Consider the following 23,410-nt stretch of genomic DNA (forward strand, 5'->3'; position numbering starts at 1 on the left):
TCTGGAATTGGAGGGGTCTTAAGAGATAAGGAAGGGAATGTAGCGGCACTCTATTCAGGACTAAATGACTGATGGGAAGTGGGGACTCTATATGCAATTTTACAAGGTGTTCAGATTGCAAAAGAGATGAGCTTGGAGAATTTGGTGGTTAAAGGGGACTCAAAGGTGGTAGTGGACTGGATGAAAGATCCAGATTCAATGATACGGTGTTATAGGGACGAAATGAAGAAGTTTAGATGATTAGCAAGAAATATGAATCTGGTTATACAATGGGGAGGGAGGCCAGTACATTTGCTGATTCTTTAGCTAAGTAGGGGATACTTAGGGATCAGTTGTATTGGGCTCAATTGTGATATTTTTATTGTACTTAGCTAAAGTAATTTCCATTGTCCTCATTGATAATAATAAATATATAAAAAAAAAAAACATGGTTACCTCAATGCCCTGGACATTCTCCATTTTCTCTTTTACAATAATTCACATGTTCTCTATTTTCCCTTCATGTATTAAGGCATGAAAGTCTATGCATATCAGTATTCCTGTTAATAATACAATATGCTAACCCTAAGGGGACTTGAATGCCTTTTGAAGGAAGCTATACAGGAACAGATTAAATAATTTCCAACTTCAGGAACAAACATAAAGACATTGATTCCTCTTAGTACAAGGTGGATTATAGACAAAATGTTTCTGGTTTAAAGCTTTTGACATATCTTTCTTGATATGGATATCTAAAGATAGAATTAGTCCTTTCCTTGAGTCCTTGCACACTTTGATCATGGCTTATCAAACTGAACCACACATGCTGAAAAGAAATCAAGGCTTTTTGTTCACTGTTTAACATCATTAAGCCGTATGAATAAGTAAAAGGATTTCATAAAATTAAATTGCAACCTGTTGGCGACGCCATTGTAACCGGAGAGCTGCAGCCTCAGATAGAATTCGAAGTTCAGCCTCCTCTTCCAGGTTCAAGTGAATCAACTCAGATGCACTCTCATATGTCAACATATAGGTTGGTCTAATAATCGAGTTTTCTACTGTGTACTCTGCAATGCTATAAACCCAATATAGGACGTAAACTGTATATAATAAGTGAATAGTATTTTCATAATCGGACTACCATATGGATGAAATTACAATCTATAATTGTATCAGGAATTCCATCTACATTGAGAACTCCATATGGTGAGTTTTACCAGTTAGAAAGATAATACCATGTCAGAAAATCTGATGCAGGAATAGAACAAAAGAAAGAAACCATGAAAGAAGAAATCAACTACTTATAGACTCCTAAACTAATGGCAGCTTCAAAATTTTTGTGTTATTCAACTCTCTAGCTTATTAGCTTAAAGAACCTTATTAGAGAGTTGATAAGAACTTTGAAAAAGGTGAAAGATACAATAACACCAATTCTCTTTGAACCTAATTTTTACGGGTCAAAGTTTATCTGCTTCACATGATTTTGTGTCACTAGATAGGTATTTAATTTGTCTATCCAACACAACCACAATATTGAAAATCCAGTGTGTTGAGAAAATTATGCCTTACTGATAAGGTGTCAGTCTGTGACATGATTAGAAAGTTTGTACTTTAGGGGTCTGTCTTGGAGTTGTATTTGGTCTGTTTAGTTTTAGTAAGAACAGTAATGGGTAATTAGGTATTTAGGGTTGGTTTAGGAGTTAGAATAATACATAGAGATGGCAATTTTCCCCACCCCCGCCTCCATTGCCATTTTAAGTAAATTTGTTTTTCAAAAAATCTGTTAATTAAAAAATTTTGGGGATTCGGGAACCCGCCTCCATTGCCATTATGTATGTATGTATAGGTTTATCTTAGTCTTAAAGCAATTAGGAGTTGTTTCTGTTTGGTCACATTCCAAGTTGGAATATGAGTCTGTGAAGGAAGATCTAAGCCCTTGTGTTGAGTCTAGAAATAGGGTAATGATAATTGAAAACTATTAGAGTTATTTTGATGAATAAAAGTGTGGTTTAGAAAATTTTGGTTATAGCCAGATCTTACCTCTCTGCTATATGTTCCAACTCTAGAGTGCTTCCTTCCTGGAATCTAATTTCCTGCTCATTCTCTAGTAGACAGCTTGCTGTCTACTTCTCTCTCTCTGTACCCTTCATCATTAATCACCCAAATCACCTTCACCCTAGAAAGCCCACCACCGTATCCAAATGTAGTAAGATAGACCATCAAAATCAATTTGGTTGGATCATTTCACCATATGGTTATCAGCTTACCACATTCTTTTGGATGGTCAGAAAGATCCCACCATCAATATGAAAAGAAATTTACAGATCCACTGGTTGTGATCACCTAATTGGCTCAATTTCAGTTATAATTCTTTCAGGAGGGTGTTATCAGTGGAGGATCATGACTCCTGGGATTACATCCATCATGTTCCATTTATAGATTGTTTTTACATTTCAATTATCAGCACTAAATATTGCCTTATCCCTAGGAGAAAAGGATTAAAGGACAACCAATAGATTAGCAACTTACCCGCCATCATGATGCAGTACAACAGATACACTGACAGCATTGCAAACTTTTCCCTGTTTCAAGCTCATTCCCTCCATTGCAAGCTTCTCCGGGAACATAGGAAAAGTGGCAGTGGGCAAGAAAATAGAGGTCCCTTTTCTCATTGCCTCTCTACATGATGAACCATATTAAGAATAAACTAAAACTAAAAGAAACACTCCAATTTAACCCAAATGCTCTGCAGAATATTCAAATATACCTGTCTATTTTGCTTCCAGGTTGAACTAAGCTAGTTGGATCAGCAACATGTATCCACACTTTGATCCGGCCATCCTGCAGCCTTGTTGCACTGAGGGCATCATCAAGCTGCATATTCATGGTCATTTGGATAGTAAGAACATACCATACAACCAGATTAGAAAGAATGCGCAAATCACTCAGGCATTTCAAACAGAAATTCTTTGAAAATAGCCAACTTGATTTTTACCTCATCAGCTTCGTCAACATCAATTGCATAAACTTTCAAATGTGTAAGATCTTTTCTCTCCATCTGAAACACAATTATCCCCAGATAAACATATAGCATCAAGTACACTTGAATGCAATGGAAGTTGTTGAAATATGACAAAGTTTTCCATGTTTTGTTTCTTGTGGTTTTGAGGCAAAAAGAAAAAAAGGAATAACAAAACCATATTTTAAAAATATCAAAATTTATCTTTTTACTTGGCAATCTACCCAAAAAAAAAAGAAAAGAAAATCCTTCTAACATTTATGGTTTTCTGTAAGGGCTTAAAAATACATATGTTTTTTCTGGAAATCTCCATATAGAAGTTTCCTAATTTTGGAGTTTGTTTGCAGTAGAGACCTACCTCATCAGGATCAGATGAGTCTAACAAAAGGCTTTCGGCAGCTGAGAGAATTTCATCTGAATATTCAGTATGGACATTGAACTTCAAGAGATCAAGATTGACATGTACAGGAAAATAACCAATGTCTATGAGGAGATTTACTGCAGAAGATGATGTCCTTGGCAGCCCCATTGCCTTGAGGATCTGCAAAATAAATAAAGAAGTAGAAGTTAGGTACTCCATTAATATATGGAGAACCAAAAGGAGCAAATGGCATCATAGAAGCACAAAGAAAAATGTTTTTTCTTCTGGTAAAAGAATAAAAGATCTAGAAGTAACTGGTCAAGATAAATTGCAAAGTTCCTCTTGAACGGCTTCTATAAGTTTTAGCTGCAATCCACAAATCTATGCCTAACTAGCATGTAGATACTTTTGTAGAATTGTATCAGGAAACTTGCCACTCCAGCTGTTTTCTTTTGATCATCATTTTTACATGCATCAATTGCATAAGCCTCAAGAGATTCAATTCTATGTTGGATTTTATCAACTGTCCATGATTCTTTGGGAGGCTTGGAATGTAAAGGAACTCCCTTGGCTGACATCAGTAGCCCTACAAACTCCTGAAGTTCCTTTTCAGCTTCCTCTTTTGCATGCTTCCTGCGTAGAAGTTCTTCTACCTAATTTTGCAAACAAAATAGCAATCAGTCTTTTAAAAACTGTTGGAAGCAACCAAGCAATGAAATAACGGTACTACATTATCACTCATTCACCTAATCAAACAGGCATAGTTAACAATGCACAGTGAATATCAGACTATTGTGTTAAGAACCCCAAAAGACAGCCAAAAAAACATAAATCTCTTGTGAGAGAAAAGCAAGGTATTCTTTACATTATCATAGAAAACTTAAAAGCCAAAAATAAGAAGGATAGACATATATGTAAACAGCGAGGGACAGTACAACCATAATAAAGTGTTACTCTTCTTCAAAAGCATGCAAAAAGAGTCATTCAAAATCATAGAATAGTACTTGTTTTTTTATTGGAAATGGTAACTTCATTAATACAAAATTAAGTACAACTGTCAACTCCTAAACAGGTGTTCAGTCCCAAGTAATCTTTATTACGAAACTTCTTAGAGCATACTCTCCCTCAGTCCCTTGTTTAGCCAACGTATCAGCTAAACCATTAGCTGATCTCCTTGTCCATTTGAAGCAAGCACCAATCCCCCTTGTTATATTGAGGATTTCCCTTATGGGCTATCTATAAATCCAACTTCCAAGCTCCCAACTTACCTGATTGCAGCCAATCAATTAACAATCTAGAGTCTCCCTCTATCTCAATTTGGTGTAACCCCAATTGTTTGGCATATCTTACACCATGAAGTAAGGCCATCACCTCCACTCTCAATGAGTCCCCCACTCCTATTGGCCCCAAAAACATAGCCACAATTCTGCCATTTTCATCTCTAAATACTCCCCCTATACCTGAAGGGCATGGATTACCTCTAGAGTTCCCATCAAAATTCAGTTTCATTCTTTGTTGTGTTGGTGGAGACCACAATTCCTACACAATAGGTTTTATGGAACTATGGAAGTTGTAGATGCCACCACTCCCCAATTCCTGCATATGTCCTCAGCTGAGAAGTCTTTAAACAAATCCAAAGTTTGAATAGTCATAATGGTTATTCTCTTTTACAATTTCCTCCTTGGATTTCTCAACTCCTTTAAAGATCCTATTGTATCTTTCCTCCCAAACTGACCATTGAATAGCTGCTCTTGTGGTTCTCCAAATTAATCTTCCACGCCTACCAACAAAAATCCTGAATTTTTTGAGGTACAAGCTGGCACCAAACCTCCTTTGAAGGAAAACTCCTTGTAGGGTTTGTTGACTAAAGGAGGACATCAAAGAAAGAGGAACAAGTGAACACACCAGATGGGAAAGGTTTCCAAATTCTATTGTCCAAACAACACTGATCCAGATAGGTTACTTGAAAGAAGAAGAAGAATAGTCGTATACTATATTAGAGAAGTAAATACATGTTCGAAGAGAAGAAAGAGAGAGAGAGAGAGAGAGAGAAGAAGAAGAAGAAGAAGAGTGAAGAGAGGAGAAAAGAAAGAAGGGGTTCGGTGGTTCATGATCTATCGCCCCATACTTCTTTATTTATAACTTTAGGTTCCTTACAAGAATAGGAAATAAACAAAAATTAGAAACAATAAGGCCAGCCAACCCAACTTAAAAGAAATTAGAAACTTCTAATAAAAGAAATTAGAAACTAATAATAAAAGAAATTAGAAACTACTAATAAAAGAAATTAGAAACAACTAGGCGTGGGTATGAAACTATACACACTAGAGCCTAAGTATGGGTATGGAACCCCACACTCGTGGCTAACCAACCATTTCTTCACTCCCCCTCAAGTTGGGAGTAGATATTTGTCATGCCCAACTTGCGTAGATCTGTCTCCAATTTTCTTTTTGTGATTGCTTTGGTGAAGAGATCAGCTAACTGCATGTCTGAGGCAATGTAAGGAAGGCATACTTGTTGAGATGTGACTCGCTCTCAGATAAAATGTCTGTCAACCTCGATATGCTTACTCCTGTCATACTGTATTGGGTTGTGAGCAATATTAATTGTAGCTTGATTATCACAATACAGCACCAGAGGCTTCTCATAATCAACCTCCAGCTCATTAAGCAAGGATCTCAGCCATAACACTTCTGCAACACCATTGGCCATGGATCTGTATTCTGCTTCTGCACTGGAGCGAGCAACAACATTTTGTTTCTTGCTTCTCCAGGAAACAAGGCTTCCCCCCACAAATGCACAATATCTAGAGGTGGACCTCCTATCATCAACACATCCAGCCCAATCCGCATCTATATACACTTCTATTTTCATATGACCATTATTCTTGAAGAGTATACGTCTCCCTGGACATCTCTTTAAGTAGGCAATGATCATTTCTACAGCAAGGAGATGGATGGTCCTAGGAGAATGCATGTATTGGCTGACAACACTGACAGCATAAGAAATATCTAGTCAGGTTAGACAGAGATAAAGAAGTTTCCCAACCAGCCTTTGGTACATAGCCCTGTCCTCGAGGAGCTCTCCACTTTCTGCACTTATCTTATGGTTAGGCTCAATGAGAGTATCAGCAGGTTTTACTCCTAACTTGCTAGTTTCGTCCAATAAGTCCAAAACACACTTCCTTTGGGAGATGAAAATTAGGAAATAGTGTAACTTTCCTAGGTCTTCACTTCAAATTCCTTGTGAAGGTGCTATTTAAGGGTTTCAATTTCACTAATGTCACTTCTTGTTATCACAATGTCATCTACATAGACTGCAAATAGAGTCGAGGAATGACCTATCTTCTTAAAGAAGAGAGTGTGATCATAGTTGTCAAAGCGGCGCCTAGGCAACTAGGCGGGCATCTACATACATCTACTAACTTTTTTTTTAATTTGTTATTTTGATATTTTATTAGATGTTTTATTCTTTTAAAATAAAATCGGTTACATACTATCGTTATTTTATTATTAAGACAACAATACAAAGTTCTCAGTCGCTAGTCCTAGTCTTAGTCCCCTCTTTTTTTTTTGAAAAAACAGGGTCTCTACCCCTATACTCCTCTCCGCCCCTAACTATTCTCAGTCGATAGTCTCAAACTATCAATCCCCCTTTTTTTTTTGAAAAACAGAGGTCTATACTCCTCCCTGCCACTAATCTCCTATACTTCTTCTTCCTCTTCTTCTTCCACCCCTATACTCCTCTCCTCCCTTCCTAGTTCTTGCACTCATTTATTTATTTTTTTCCAGTTAATAGTTAGTGTACATGCTTGCTAGTTAGTGTATAGTTAGTGTACTGTGTACATGCTTGCTAGTTATATTAAATTTATAGTTTTATACTCATTTGAATGATTAATAGAGTTAATAGTTAGTGTATGTGCTTGCTAGTTAGCATAGAAAACCAATAAAATAGCTTACAAAAGAATTTTAAGTTTTATACTCATTTGAATGATTTATAGAGTTAATAGTTAGTGTACATGCTTGCTAGTTAGCATAGAAAACCAATAAAATAGCTTACAAAAGAATAGATAAAGTAAAAACTCAAAAAAATTAATATTTTAAAATTCCAATGCCTAGGCGCCCTGTGGTCACCTAGCCTTGCCTTGGCGCCTTGAAAACTATGAGTGTGATCTGACTAAGCTTGTATGTATCCGAATTTGTCCAAAGCCAGTCTAAACCTATCAAACCGAGCTCTTGAGGATTGTTTCAGCCCGTACAAGGCCTTCTTCAAAAGACAAACTTTATTTCCTGCTTCTGTACTATAAAAACCAAGGGGTAACTCCATGTATACTTCCTCTTGCAAGTCTTCGTTGGGGAAGGTATTCTTAACATCTAGCTGAAATAGTGGCCATGAGAAGTTTGCAGCAATGGATAGAAGAACTCCGATAGTGTTCATTTTTGCAACAGATGCAAAGGCTTTTGTATAGTTTACGCCATAAGTTTGTGTGAATCCCTTTGCAACCAATCTGGCCTTATACCTCTTTACAGTACCATCAGCATTATATTTCATAGTAAACACCCATCTACATCCAACAGGTTTCTTCCCTTCAGGCTGGTTAACTAGTTCCCATGTGTTGTTCTTGACAAGAGCATCCATCTCTACTTGCATTGCTTCCTTCCATTCAGGTATCAAAAGAGCTTTTTGCACTTTTCTAGGTATAGGAATAACAGAAATAGATGCCAAGTAAGATTTGTAGGATTGTAAGAGACAATTAGGAAAGGAACTTGGAGATGCAATGGACAGTGGATGAGGTGTAATGGCGCTTCCCTTTACGAATAGCAATTGGAAGGTCAAGGTCATCTGTTGATGAAGGCTGAACATTTGTAATAGTGGAAGCAGTAGTAGTGTCTAGATCTGGAGTTGTAGAAGATGTTGGAACTGGTCTGAATTGCTGTTGAGTACGAGAATCAACCTGCCTCCACCACTTTCTGTGATACACTCTCAACTCCTTGCATTTTTGACAACCTTCTTCGCAACTCCCCACCTCAATAACCAGGACAGGTAAAGGAACTCTTGGAGCTGAAACTGAAATCCCTTCCTCACTATTCTCTCCCTGAGGAGAAGCCTTATGATAGTAAGGCATATCCTCAAAGAATGTGACATCCATGGATACAAAGCGCTTCCTTGAAACTGGCTCATAACAGCAATATCCCTTTTGATTTTGTGCATACTTAAGGAAAATACACTTGGTGGCTTTGGGATCAAACTTGGAGCGATGAGGTCCAAGGATTTGAACAAAACAAGTACACCCAAAAGTTTTGAGGGGAATAGTGAATAAGTCGGTCCTTATCTGGATATAGAAGACTGAACCGGGTTTGCATGTTTAGGACCCGTGAAGGAACCCTGTTAATGAGGTATATGGCTGTACGGATTGCATCTCTCCAGAAGCGTATGGGAACATTGGAGTTAAGCATGATGCTTCTGGCTACCTCTAAAATATGCCTGCTTTTTCTCTCAACAACCCCGTTTTGCTAAGGTGTGTGAGGACAAGTGCTTTGATGAATGATCCCATGATCAAGGAGTAGGAGGCCAAGGGTTTTGCAAAGTATTCGTTGGCATTATCAGATCTAAGAATCTTGATCTTGATTTCAAATTGAGTTAGGATCATCTAATGGAAAACATAGGTCAAAGATGAGACCTCATCTCGAGAGTGCGTAAGATAGACCCATGAAAAATAGGTATAGCCCCCATGGTGGGAGTATGGTAAGGCCCCCAAACATCAGTATGCACAATCTCAAAAGGAAGGTTGCTTCTTTTATTACTTAAATGATAAGATTATTTACTATGTTTTGCAAGTTCACAACTTTCACATTTTAACCCAAACACTTCTACTGACTCAAACAAGTTTGGAAAAAGACTCTTTAAAGACCCAAAAGATAAATGACCTAAGCAGTTGTGCCAAAGCATAATCTTATTACAAGACTGAGAAACAAAGAATTTTCGTGCTTCACTCTGCTCCCCCTGTGAATGTTCCAGCAGGTAGACTCCATTCATCTCACGGCCAATCCCAATCACCTTCTTCATTTCCAGATCCTAAAAAGTACACCAATCAGGGAAAAAAGTTACCGAACTGTTTTGATTTTTTAGTAATACTACTTGTTAGTGGTGTTAGTGAAGGGGTATTTCGGTCTTTGTACTTGTTGAGAAGGTTGATGTGTACTGCTATGTTAGTTCGAGTGCTTCTTACTTAAAGAAGGGCACTTAAGTCTTTTCCATCAAGTTAATAATATAATAACAGGTCTGGCCGAATCTAGGGAGGTTATCTTTCTCTAATTCGAACCAGCCTTTCTCTCTTTTCTCTCCTTTCTCTCTTCTTCTTTCTTCTCCTACTTGCTGTTTACTTTACTTTACAGTCAACGAACAAGACAGAATTCTAGGGCAGGTCAAACTTCAACTTGGTATCAGAGCGAGGTTCAACAAATCAGACTTGCTAGAATTCTGTCTTTTGCGCATTCGAATTAGGGTTTCTCTTGGGTTTCTCAGCTATGAGTTGGAGACTGGGAAAAGGGCTGAAAAGGAGTGATCGCCCTCTTCCCTAGGAGGTTCCTATGCCTCCGATTGTGTCGTTGGTGATTGGTTGTTGTGGTTTCTAAGCCCTAGTTAGGGCTGGTACGTGTGGTGCAGTGGTGTCTCAGCCCTTCGTGTGGTTGGCCTTCAGGCAATGAGGTAAAGTTTTTTTTATGCATATTTTCTGTTATGGAATACATGAGAGGTGTAGTACAATTCGCATGATGGGTTTTGATTGTAGTATGCTAGGGTTTATTGTGGTTTGTGTGTGATTCAAAGGGCAATAGTGTGGATTAGGGTTTGTGGTGTTACAAGTGTGGTTTTCAGCACTTGATATCGCTGAAATCAGGTTGTAGACTTCGGTGAGTAGGGGTTGTGGTGTTGCAGTTTTTCAGCATTTAATACTGCTAAAATCAGTGTGCAGATTTCGATGATTAGGGTTTGTGGTGTTGCAGTTCTCAGCATTTATTATTGTTGAAATCAGTGTAGATTTCGGTGAAGTGTCTGTGTGTAGTGTGCAGTGTGTAGTGCTCATAATTCAGTGCTCAGAATTCAGTGATAAGGGAGTTCGGCAATGGCAGATAACAGTGATAGTAAACCTAGTGTCATGATCTCTACTGACTACCTGAATGTCTAAATGACCTCCATTAAACTGAATGGAGAGAATTATGTTCCTTGGGCCAAGTCTGTAGAGGTTTTTTTGAAGGCAGAGAAGAAAGTGAAGCATATAAGAGAGGAGAAACCCCCCGCTAATTCTCAAAAGTATGAAGACTGGGAACAGGAAGATGCACAGATCATTACATGGTTGTGGAACAGTATGGAACCCAAAATCAGTGTGAACTTCATGTTTCTTGACACAGCCAAAGAGGTGTGGGATCATGCTAAGAAACTATATTCAAGTCAGGATAATACCACTAGGGTATATCAACTGTATCAGGAATACTTCAATCTGCAACAGGGAAGTCAGAGCCTTGAGGAGTATTATGCCAGTGTGAGGAATATCCGTAATGGGTTAAATGTCTATCATCCTCTCACTTCTGATGTCAAAGTTCAACAGCAACAGCGAGAGCAGCTTGATGTGACACGATTTCTGGTGGGGCTGAAGTCTGAGTATGAACCAGTACGAGCTCAGATACTAGGGGGATCTGCTCTTCCATCTTTAGAGGAGGTGTTTGCTCGTCTTCGGAAGGCTTCCATTGGATCTATGGATTCTAATGTCTCCGATAAATCAGCATTTGCAATGTCGAGAGGTCGAGGTGGCAGAAGTGGGGCTCGAGGAGCCCAGCCTGGCAGAAGTGGTAGTGGTGGATCTACACATACCCGTGGTGGTGGTCGTACTGGAGGTAGAGATTCAGGGGGAGCTCGTGGTAGAGGATGTGGCTCGGGTCCACAGAAGTGTACTCATTGTGGATTGGATGGACATACCATTAACTACTGCTACGACTTACATGGTCCTCCCTCGACGTGGGCCAACCATGCCATGACTAGTGACACCAGTTTCAGCTCTAGACAGGAGAACCGATCAGCTGACCTGATGCCTTCTACTCCCTCAGATGGCCCAGGCAAGGAGATGGTTAGTGTTCCTCGGGATGAGTATGAGAGGTTTGTTCAATCCAAGTCGCAGCAGAACACAGCTTCCTTTGCACACTCAGGTATGGCTTGTTTGGCATCTACACCCAACCCCTGGATTATTGATTCTGGAGCCTCCGATCACATGACGGGAACTCCAGGTGTGTTTTCATCTCTCACTCATTGCTCAACATCACAATCTATTACCCTTGCTAATGGCTCCACATCATCTATCTGTGGTGTTGGTAATGTTGACCTAGACCCTGTATCCCTATCCTCTGTTTTATATGTACCTAAGTTTCCATTTAATCTTATGTCTGTTAGTAAGCTGACCAAATCCCTTAAGTGCTCCATCACTTTTTACCCTTCTATGTGTGTTTTTCAGGATCTCAAGACGGGGATGAAGATTGGTGGAGGGCATGAAGCCGGTAGACTATATTATCTTGATGGTGGTGGACAAACGTCGACGGCCCTTCAGTCATCCATTTCTCCTCTCCAGTGGCATTGTAGATTTGGTCACCCTTCGTTGAAAGTGTTGCAGTCCTTAGTCCCTTCATTGAGTCAACTTTCTGTTTTAGATTGTGAGTCGTGTCAATTTGGGAAACACCATCGTGTTCCCTTTCGTTCTAGGGTCGATAACCGTGTGTCGAGTCTTTTTTCTTTAATTCATTCAGATGTTTGGGGTCCTTATAAAGTGATGTCATATAATGGATACCGATATTTTGTTATTTTTGTTGATGACTGTTCAAGAATGACGTGGCTCTATTTAATGAAAGAAAGAAGTGAATTATTTGCCATCTTCCAAAAATTCTATGCTGAGATCCGCAATCAATTTGGCGTTCACATCAAAATTTTCCGTTCTGATAATGGACGTGAATACTTGTCTTCATCTTTTCAAGAATACTTGGACCAACATGGCATTATACACCAAACTTCATGTACTTACACTCCACAACAAAATGGGGTGGTTGAGAGAAAGAACCGCCATCTTGTAGAAACGACACGCTCCCTCATGCACCACATGAATGTTCCCAAAACCTTTTGGAGCGATGCAATGCTCACCTCTTGTTTCTTAATTAATCGGATGCCCACGTCTATCATTGATGGTCGTTCCCCTTTTAGTGTCTTATTCCCCAACATGTCTCCGTTTCCGCTTCCTCCTCGGGTATTTGGGTGTGTCTGCTTCGTTCATAATCTGGGTCCCGGGACTAACAAGTTAGATGCACGTTCCCTGAAGTGTATCTTCCTTGGCTATTCCCAAACTCAGAAAGGGTACAAGTGTTATCATCCCAGTTCTCGTCGTTCCTTGGTATGTGTTGATGTTACATTCTTCGAGTCTACTCCATTCTTCGTCGGGTCCGGTGCTACTGCTTCCTCCTCATCACCACCTCCTCTTCCTCTTCCCGTGGCTGATCCACCTCCTCTAGTTCCAGTCATGCCTACGTCCTTGCCTCCGGTTCCACCGTCGGTTGACCGTCCACCCATCCGTCACGTGTATACACATCGCCCGCGTGTACCGACTGTAGCTCCTCCAGCTTCATCACCATCGACAGATCCAACTCCAGCTCCGACACCAACCTCCGACCTAGATCTTCCTATTGCCTTCCGGAAAGGTAAACGTACTTGCACCCTTCACCCTATTTCCAATTTTGTTTCACTTACCCACATCTCTGCCTCCCATCGCCAGTTCATCTCTTTGTTATCCTCCGTGGTTGTTCCTAAGGATGTCTAGGAAGCCCTTACCTCTCCAGAGTGGTGTCGTGCTATGGAAGAAGAGCACTCTGCTCTGCATCATAATCACACTTGGGATCTCACCGCTCTTCCTCCTGGGAAGCAGACTGTCTGTTGTAAGTGGGTGTATAGTGTTAAGTACTTGCCAAATGGTCGTGTTGAGCGCTTGAAGGCGCGGCTGGTTGCCAAAGGGTACTCCCAAACCTATGGCATTGACTACACAGAGATATTCTCCCCGATTGCTAAGATAGGGTCAGTTCGTGTCGCCATCTCCCTTGCAGCTATGTATGATTGGCCTCTCCATCAGCTAGATATCAAAAATGCCTTTTTGCATGGTGATTTGCTCAAGGAGGTCTACATGGAGCAACCACCAGGGTTTGTTGCTCAGGGGGAGGATGGTAAGGTATGTAGACTTAAGAAGGCTATTTATGGACTTAAACAGTGCCCTCAAGCATGGTTTGGTAGGTTCAGTGAGGTGGTCAAGAAGTTTGGTATGAAACAGTGCCAAGTTGATCACTCTGTCTTCAGTTTTGACTCTTCAGCAGGCAAAATAATATTGGTGGTGTATGTGGATGATATCGTTGTGACTGGGAATGATAAAATGGGCATTGACAGATTGAAGGCATTCCTACAGGAACACTTTCAGACAAAGGACCTTGGCAAGTTGAAATACTTTTTGGGCATAGAGGTAGCAGGATCTAAGCATGGCATTAATTTGTGTCAGAGGAAATATGTGCTCGATTTATTGGAAGAAACAGGGTTGTTGGGTACTAAACCGGCTAAGACACCTATGGAAACAAATACAAGGCTGAGCAATGATATAGGTGAAGTATTTAAAGACCCTGGCAGATATCGACGGCTTGTAGGCAAACTAAACTATCTAACCATTACTCGGCCAGATATTTCATTTGCGGTTAGTGTGGTGAGTCAGTTCATGCAGAAACCTTTGGTCCCACATTGGAATGCAGTGCTAAGGATTGTGAGGTATCTGAAAGGAGCTCCTGGTCGTGGTTTGCTGTATAGGAGTGGTGGAAAACTGGTAGTAGAAGGATACATCGATGCTGATTAGGCAGGTTCTATGTCTGACAGACGATCCACCACTGGCTATTACACCTTTCTGGGGGGTAACCTGGTAACGTGGAAAAGTAAGAAGCAAACAGTTGTGGCAAGAAGCAATGCAGAAGTAGAATATAGGGCCATGGCACATACTGCTTGTGAATTAGTGTGGCTGAGGAACCTTCTACAGGAGATAGGATATGACATTAGTACTCCAATGAAGCTCTATTGTGACAATCAGGCAGCAATTCATATCTCTTCCAATCCAATGTTTCATGAAAGAACCAAGCACATCGAAGTTGACTGTCATTTTGTGAGAGATAAGGAGCTGAATGGGGTGATAGAAACTGCATATGTTAGTACGGGAAACCAGTGGGCAGACCTGTTTACAAAAGGTTTGAGTCGGGGGAGAGTGGACTACATATGTAACAAGCTAGGATTATATGATATATACTCACCAGCTTGAGGGGGAGTGTTAGTGGTGTTAGTGAAGGGGTATTTCGGTCTTTGTACTTGTTGAGAAGGTTGATGTGTACTGTTATATTAGTTCGAGTGCTTCTTACTTAAAGAAGGGCACTTAAGTCTTTTCCATCAAGTTAATAATATAATAACAGGTCTGGCTGAATCTAGGGAGATTATCTTTCTCTAACTCGAACTAGCCTTTCTCTCTTTCCTCTCCTTTCTCTCTTCTTCTTTCTTCACCTACTTGTTGTTTACTTTACAGTCAACGAACAAGACAGAATTCTAGGGCAGGTCAAACTTCAACACTACTAACTGAAAGTAAATTAGCACTAAGCTTGGGAACATGCAAAACTAAGGACAAGGTGATGGTATCTGATAATCTGATGTCTCCCTTGCTAGAAATTGGTACAAGAGAGCCATCAACAATAGAAACTTCCTCTCTCCTAGAGGATAAATAATAGGTGTTAAATAGAGTAGATATGTTGGTCATATGATCTGAAGCACCTGAATGTATTACCCAGGAAGGTCTAGTATTACGTGGGACAGAAGCGTGGTAAGCAGTAGCTCTTGTACCTGTATGAGCAAGGGCTGAAGTAGGTTGTTGAACTGATGTAGGCTGAGCTGAATTACTAAATTCATTTTCTAGCTAAGTCAGAGCAGCTCGGACTACAGCTAGGGTATCTAGAGGAGTGCCTCTTGTGCCTGATGAAGTTGTACTATCGTTGTTAACAGCCATATTAGCATTCATTTTCTTATTTCTAAGCTTCGTTGGAACTAGATGAGGGTACAACTTCCAACAGGTGTCCTTAGTATGTTAATTCTGCTCTACTAGGGTCACCAATCATAATCAGACTGCAGTAATTAAGCCATTACCATCTCTAAATACAATCCTATGCCAAAGGCACCTGGATGCTGAAACTACTACAGTACAGCTATCAATTTAGCTTAATCCGATTTGTGACTGGAGGGTTCTATTGTGATGAAATGAAAACTCTAGACCTAGAGGAATCTGCTATCTATTGTCATCCTCTAGAGATGTAACCCATAGGTATTTTCACCCATCACCTTGATGCTTTGAATAATTCCACACCCGGAACTGCTCTTCCCCTTAAAAATTAATTCACCCCTCTCCTCCCACAATGTCCATAAAGTGGATAGGTTCTCTTTTATCACCAGCTGCATGGGACTGGACAGCCAGTGCTGCATCTATACCTATATCAGGACCTATACAAATCAGGTTGCTTACAATATAGAATAAACCAGTCATCAATTAAATGCTTTGCTGCAAGTATAATGCTTCAATATGAATAATCACCATATTAAATATGAAAGCGCACTTCCCATATTACTGCCCTTTTAAAACCTTTACCAAGTCCTTGAAATCTCTAAGAAGAAAAATCCATTTCAAATATTATGTATGCGTACCAATTTCCTTTTCTGAATATTGGCTAGTTTACCGTCATATTATCTTTTTTTGCTAAGGATTCCTACTGAAGTGGCCATGAAATTTGAAAAAAGTTCAAAGAGACTTCCTATGGTAAGGAGTAGGGGGAGTTAAAAAATTCCAAAAGGTATGCAAACCAAAGGAGGGGGGGGGGGTGGGGTTTGGGGCTGAGAAGGGTAAAGCTGATGAACAAAGCACTTATAGGAAGTGGTTGTGGAGGTTTGGGCAAGGGAGAGAGAGGGAGGCTTTGTGGAGAAGGATGGTTGTCAGGAAGTATGGAGTGATAAGATTCGGATGGGAATCAAAGGAAGTGAAGAGATCCTATGGGGTGAGTGTCTGGAAAAGAATTATGGGCTTTAACCAAGAATTTAAGAGTTTTGTCTAATTTAGAGTGGGGGAAGGCTCGAGGGTTAGGTTTTGGGAAGATGAGTGGTGGGAGATAGGGAAGTTAAGTGAGGTGTGCCCAAGATTATACAAACTAACAGAACAACAAGTCTCAATAGTTCAATGTTATGAGTGGAGAGGGGAGCAATTGATCTGGAATCCGAAGTTCAGAAGACCTTTACTAGATCAAGAAGTGGAAAATGTATACTACTGTTGGAAAAGCTAGAAGGAACTAACATTTCAAGAGGCACAGAAGATGGTCTCTGGTTAAGGAGGGCAGATTCACAGTTAAGTCATTCTACAAAGCATTAATCAAAGAAGAGGGGGGCTCAGTCCAGATAAAAGGAGTTTGGGGGAATCCAATACCCCCAAGGTAGAGGCCTTTGCATGGTTGGTGGCACATGACAGCATCCTCACCACTGATCATCTGAAATCTAGGTGATTTCATATGGCAAGCAGGTGCTATTTATGCAAGGAGGAAGAAACTTTGTTCCACTTGTTCTTCACATGCAGCATAGCAAGCTTCATATGGAAGTTCTTTTCCTTCTTATTTGGCATGTGTAGCTTCCAGCCTTCAGATCCAGTAGAAACATTTGCTCTGTGGCCAAAGTTCAGAGGAAGTAAGAAAGCCAGTATTGTTTGGAGCTGCATCCCTTTTGCAGTATGTTGGTCTATTTGGAGGGAGAGAAACAGAAGAGTATTCGAGAATTGGGCCAACAATATAGAATACCTGGTAGCTTCAGTGTCCAATCTGATATCAGAGTGGGTCCTCGGGCTCCCAGATTTTGATCAAGTCTCCAAAGTTGATTTATTGGAAAATTTCTGAAATTCACTTGAGTTACAGCCTTGTAATGTAGATGCATTCACAGTTTAATGTTCTGGACATATAATTGAAGTATGTACTTGAAGTTGTTGGTGTGTCATCTAGACAACCAATGTGATAGGATGTAACCTTTTCTTTTAATAAATTTTCTTTCTTCTTGATTCTTAAAAAAAAAAGTTTCTGGATGTTGGGTTAAATGACATAAGAGCATATGCAGATACATAAATACACTTGAATTTCTCAGTTTTTTATCAGTAGAAATTTGATTTTATTAATTAAATATATGTAAAAACAGTACAAGTTGAAAACGATAATGTCATCCCCAATAATAAAAGCTAGGTTACAAAGAAGCCCAAAACAGTTGCTGCCTTGCTGCCCCTTGTTTCGCAGGGGAGTCAGCTAGCCCATTTGCACTCCTTACCCACTTGAATTCAGCATTTAACTCTCTTTTTTTTTGATAATTGAAATGATTTTATAAATCAGCAATAAAAATAGTACAAAGTCATCCTGGAAAGGTATGAGTTGCAACCTCTCCGGGCTGGTTAAGTACAGATTTCCTAATTAATAACAACTTACATAGAAGCACAAAAAAGATCTTACATAGAAACCCCCTGTTTGGCTAGAGCATCAGCCAAAGAATTAGCAGACATACTAACCCATTTTACCTCAACTCTCATATTGCTGGTTAACCACTTTACTTTTTTGATGAGATCTTTGTAGCCCCAAATGGTGGTATCCAAGTTTAGGAGCCACCTGATTACCACCTGAGAGTCCCCTTCAACTAGGAGATGCTCCATCCCAAGCTGGTTGGCGATCTGAATTCCTTGTACTGCCGCAAGTATTTCTGCCCTTGTGGAATCCCCCACTCCCACCGGTCCTAAGAATAGGGAAATTATGTTGTTGTCCTCATTTCTCAAGATACCCCCTATACCTGAAGGCCCGGGATTGCCTTGGCTGCTTCCATCAAAGTTCAACTTAATGACACCTTCCAAAGGCGGAACCCATTCTGACAGAATTCTCTCCTTCTTTGTTGAAGTGTTGGCTATTACTAGCCAATTTCTCCACAAATCATCAAAGGAGAAGTCATCAAAGATATCCACAGTTTTCAGCCAAAGGATTGCTCTTGTTAGGATACAATCCTTCATTTCATCTAACCCTCTTTCCTTCTCTAAAGAAATTCTTGCATTCCTTTCCTCTCAAAGAGTCCACAGAGTGGCTGCCCTAACACATCTCCACATGACCTTACCTCTTCTAGTGTGCCAAACAAAGACAGATGGGTTGAATAAGCTTAAATCAGAAGGCAGAGACCACCTACCTCCAAATAGACAAAGGCTCCACCTCCATATAGCTGTAGCAAAGGAACAGGAGATCAGCAAATGGACACAGTCCTCATTCTCGGCCTTACACAAGGAACACCAATTTGGGGAAAGACAAAGCGAGGGTCTCTTTTTCTGTAAGTTTTCCAAAGTATTGATCTTCCCATAGAAGACTTCTCAGCAAAATACAGCAATTTTTGGGGGAATAGGTCGCGCCCAGACTTCTTTGACAAGGAATCCTTGGGAAGAGGGGTTAGAACTGAGGGATTTTAGAAAAGAAGAGCAAGTAAAAATACCTTTTGGAAGAGGAGTCCAAATCCGTTGATCAGAAGAAGTGTGGTCCAAGCAAACGGATTCTAGTAAATGAATTAGCTCAATAACACAATTCGACTCACCATCCCTTAACCCTCTACGAAATCCAAAGTCCCAGTTTAAAGATAAGGGATTTAACGGGCTCAAGAGAAAAGTTGCAATTGGCTCATGTTTGTAAAGGGAAAAGGAATAGAACAAAGGGAAACAATCTTTGAGGGGTTGAGTACCCACCCAAATATCCTCCCAGAAAAGAATAGCATTACCAGAACAAGCATCATACCTGATGAAACTGAGGAAGCGAGGGAGAATACCATGTATAGCCTTCCAAGGTGTAGTAAGGGTAATTCGACGAGATATCCCGGAATCCCAATCATTTCTTGCACAACCATGAATGCTTGCCACCACCTCATGCCATAATCTCTCTCTCTCTCTCTCTCTCTCTCTCTCGGCCATCTCCATAGCTACTTCCCTAGAAGTGCTACATTCTTCAACACTATGTTCCCTATCCCTAAACCCCCTTCTTCCTTTGGTTTGTTAACTATCTCCCATTTGATCAAGTGATCCTCTTTCACCTCTCTTGGTTCCCATAGAAAGTCCCTCATTCTCTTCTCCAGTTTCTTAGCCTCCCTTATAGGGATCCTAAACACAAAAATGAAGTAGGTTGGAAGGTTGGCAAGTGTAGCCTTAATTAAAGTCACCCTACCCCCTATTGAAATGTAATTCTTTTTCCAAGCCGCCAAGCACTTATCAAATTTCTCCACAATAGGGGCCCAGAGACTGTCTTGCAATCCTTTCAACTTCCCTATATACATTTTTGATAGTCCAAGGAATGTTTCTATTACATCTTGCCCATGAAATGATTACTTTTGAGTCCCCTTCCACCTCCAACTGTCTAAACCCCAATAGCTTTGTCAACCTGAAACCATGTAGTAAAACCATCAATTCATCCTTCACGGAATTAGCCACATTTGGATTTTCTCATCTGAAAATATAAGTATTTAAGATCCTTCTGATCTTTCATGCATTTTCAAGACATTGACTAGTCCTCTGTATTCTTTTGATACAAGTAAACTGAGTTCTATGTGGTACATGAAAGCACCAATGGATCTTCTAATTTTTTACTTGTACCATTTTTTTCTTTTATCCTAGACCCTGTTACAGGTAAAACATTTATTGTTTGTTTTCTAGCTTTTACTTAAATTTGGACTTTTATGTAATAACTAGCTCAATAGGTAAGTAGAAGTAGGTTAGTTCACTACACAACCATAAGTGACCTGGTGGAAAATTGTACATTCCCTAGATGGCTATATAATACTAGCATTCCCCTAGAATTTATGCAACAATTCAATAAGACTGATCATTCTCTATATACATGTATAGCCAAGGTTACCAGAGTATAAAACAAATAAAGCAGAAATAACAAGAACCTGCACAGCAGGGCGAGGCCCATAAACAGAGTGGGATCCTTTAGCCTCCACCACACTGAAGTAAACTTCATCTTTTGATAGTAATAAATGGGCGCAATAGCTCTCCACCGGCTCCACGCTACCAAAAATAATCTGTAATTGTGCAAGAAGTTCACTAAAGGAGAAACAGATCCAAATTATTGTCCTTTGAGAAAAATTACCTCAGCAAGCTCTTCTGCTGCCACTGACTTGTTCTTCTCCAGTAGCTCCATCCAAGCATATTCAAGTAATGTTGGGTCCTACATGACAACATCATTGTTAAGAAAAACAAAAATTTTGGGGGCTTTCGTTTCTTCCCTTAAAAAAGAATGTAATCAACATACCAAGTTTTTATGAGCTTTCTCAATGAAATCTGATATCTCCGTGTGGTCAAAATTTTCCACACCAGGAACAATGAATGTAATTTGTTGTGGTTTAATTGAGGATGTCACCCCATTCTGTCACATAAAAAGGTGGGTGTATGAAAGTTAGAATATCTTGTAGATATTCGAGTAATTACTCCTCTATAGCAAAGAATACAATTATACAAAGAATCTAAACACCTAGCAACCTATTCAACAGGCCGCAATATTTGTTTCTACTAGAACCTGATCAGACACCACCCAGTTCTTTTTGCCATCGGGTTTCTGTGCAACTGCCAGTAGTACCCGTTCAGAATCCTTCCGGAATTCCAGAAGTAGCCCTTTCTGCAGTACCCGCTTATGGACTTTACCCTCAACAAGCTGCCCGCTGCTTACTAATCCCACTCTGCAAAGTACGTCCATTTGTTAGCTCAACATAACGATGGAAATATGTTGTAATTGTATTGTCAAGAACCACCACCTTTTGTCATTAATATATCGAGCATATTCGTCAGCAAATCTACTCTACATATCAAAATAAAATAAATAATTTTCACAATAAGACGAAGAATATTTTTTCTAAAAATCCATACGTGATAATTGAGAAGTTAAGCTAACAAGGAACTAATTAAAGACTTGGAGACTAATAAATATATACAGAGAGTACATTATAAACTAATCCAATCTCATGTGTTTAACGGCTATTAACCAAAGTGGAGAGGCGCCTGCCATCGAGAACTTATACAATTAGACTAAGAAAAAGCATCAATTTCAACAGAAATTGCTAAGGGGGAAGAAGGGATAGGAAGAACTTACTTGCTGCTGGCATAAACTCGCTTCCTCGCCCTCAACACTTCGAGCTCTTCCATGACGCTCTCAACGAGACTGTAAACAGAACAGCTGAGAATGCCCCAATAGGGAAGAAGCTTCTCCGGCCGAGAAGCCGGTGCTTGAAACCTTAATTTTGAGACTCTGAGAAATCGAGAGGGAGCGAAATGGGAGAGACGACATCGAAACGAGGAGAAAGGAGGCGAAGAAACAGAGCGAAAGACGGAGCAGCTATTCGCTGCTCGTACAGCCATCGTCATCTTCGAAACTTAAAGACACATAGCTACAGAAACATGGATAAGAGTTAAACTGAAAGAAAATAGAAAGATCAACAAAGGTTCTTCAGAGCTAGATTTCTTATGAGAAATGGTAGAGAAAGCTTGAGAAATTGATAGCCTGGAATAACGGACTTCTTTGGCTTGTGTGGCCTCGTTGATAAATGGTGATAAAGTTTGTCTGGTTGTAAGGGAGAACAATGTCCATTGAAGTGTACAGAAAGCCTAGAATGCCCACCATTACCGAGTGAGCCTTGTTTTCTCTCTGCAAGAACTGATATCCGGGTCGACTCTACATCGAACCAGTCCGACCCTATTTCTATTGGTCCGGGTCCAAATCCTTCCAGGACATAAATTGGAGATTATAGGCCCGTTTGGGAGGGCTTCCGCTTTAATACAACTGCGTTAATCAAGCTATTTCACCAGAAAGTCGATTTTAAGGCTTCGAAATACCTGTTTATGGCTTTCTGGGTTTTGTTAGCCAAAAAAATGACTTTCAGGGTTTTACATTTTATCAAATATAGCTTTACAGTGTTCCAGGTTTTTCAGCTAATAGAATGCCAAAGTTGTTGTATGAAAGCCCTCCCAAACGGGCATTATATTTCCCTGCCACTATCAGAAGGGCCAAATGAAATGTAAATACGCCGGTGTTTGATAGTAACAGTTTAACTGACCACTTTTTTCTTTTCTTTTTTTTCTTTTTGGCATTTTTTGAGTTCAGTCTGCCTCATATTTGTTTTATTGTACGATTCTGAGGTGGACTGAAGTCAAATTACCCCTTTTTTTAAGTAAAACATGTGTCAATTCATTCATCAACTCGATGAAGAATCAGTTACAATGAAAGAAACAAGAAAACCAGGCACAACCGACCAAGTAAAGTATGTGGCAAAATTAAAGAAAGCCCAAATCTAACAACTTCATGGGCTGCAGCATTGGCATCCCCTGGCCTTGGTAAATGAATTCACATCCGCACTCTGTAAATGCACCGCAACACATCCCAATCATGTATTAGGAACACGAACATCTCTCATGGTAAATAGCAAATCAAGCAAAAAGGTGTGGTAGAAGGCCTCTCCAGCAATCAAAGTACGAATCACCATAGCGGTTTGGGCCAAGGACTAGATTCCTCCATTCACAAGGGGAGTACTAGAAATCTAAAATAGAATGGCCATTATAATGATTCTTTGAGGAAAGAAAGGCACATCGGCAAAGACAAGAATCATTTCTTGCAAGAACCATATATAGTGAAGAAAAATATACCCCCTGAAGTAAACATATCCGCTGTTCCATCAGTCCGCCACCAATGCACAAGCACATCCCGAAGATTTTGAAATTGATGCTTAACGGGTCTGAAATTCAGGCAGGACCCAAACCACGTTGCCTTGGCACCAAGGCTGTAGAGAAGGAGATGATGAAGAGATTACGTCTCATGATTGCTGCTAACCGGAACTTCTAGGCAGCATGTCATGAGCACATTTCAGAGGTGTCGCCAATT

At 40.0% G+C, this 23,410-nt stretch overlaps 1 protein-coding gene across 2 annotated transcripts in view; it reads right to left on the minus strand.

Moving 5' to 3' along the window:
• The window catches only part of EMB2730 (Ribonuclease II/R family protein), a 53,568-nt gene extending 31,365 nt beyond the window's left edge, over nt 1-22,203 (minus strand). The window contains exons 1-12 of one of the 2 annotated variants that reach the window (XM_088968989.1): nt 22,051-22,203; nt 21,629-21,923; nt 21,059-21,218; nt 20,795-20,908; nt 20,633-20,710; nt 20,433-20,564; nt 3,794-4,012; nt 3,357-3,539; nt 2,975-3,037; nt 2,747-2,853; nt 2,509-2,658; nt 895-1,054 (exon numbers count right to left, since the gene is read on the minus strand). In XM_088968989.1, coding sequence (XP_088825115.1) covers nt 895-1,054; nt 2,509-2,658; nt 2,747-2,853; nt 2,975-3,037; nt 3,357-3,539; nt 3,794-4,012; nt 20,433-20,564; nt 20,633-20,710; nt 20,795-20,908; nt 21,059-21,218; nt 21,629-21,900 — 1,638 coding nt within the window. In that variant the 5' untranslated portion in view covers nt 21,901-21,923; nt 22,051-22,203. Of the gene's footprint in view, nt 1-894; nt 1,055-2,508; nt 2,659-2,746; nt 2,854-2,974; nt 3,038-3,356; nt 3,540-3,793; nt 4,013-20,432; nt 20,565-20,632; nt 20,711-20,794; nt 20,909-21,058; nt 21,219-21,628 lie in introns of both variants that reach the window. The other variant, XM_088968988.1, reaches the window with a different exon arrangement.
• Nucleotides 22,204-23,410: the final 1,207 nt, after the last annotated feature.

Source organism: Nelumbo lutea, chromosome 2 (genome assembly GCF_056320005.1).
Source record: "Nelumbo lutea isolate HS-2025 chromosome 2, American lotus-T2T, whole genome shotgun sequence".
NCBI lineage: Eukaryota > Viridiplantae > Streptophyta > Magnoliopsida > Proteales > Nelumbonaceae > Nelumbo > Nelumbo lutea.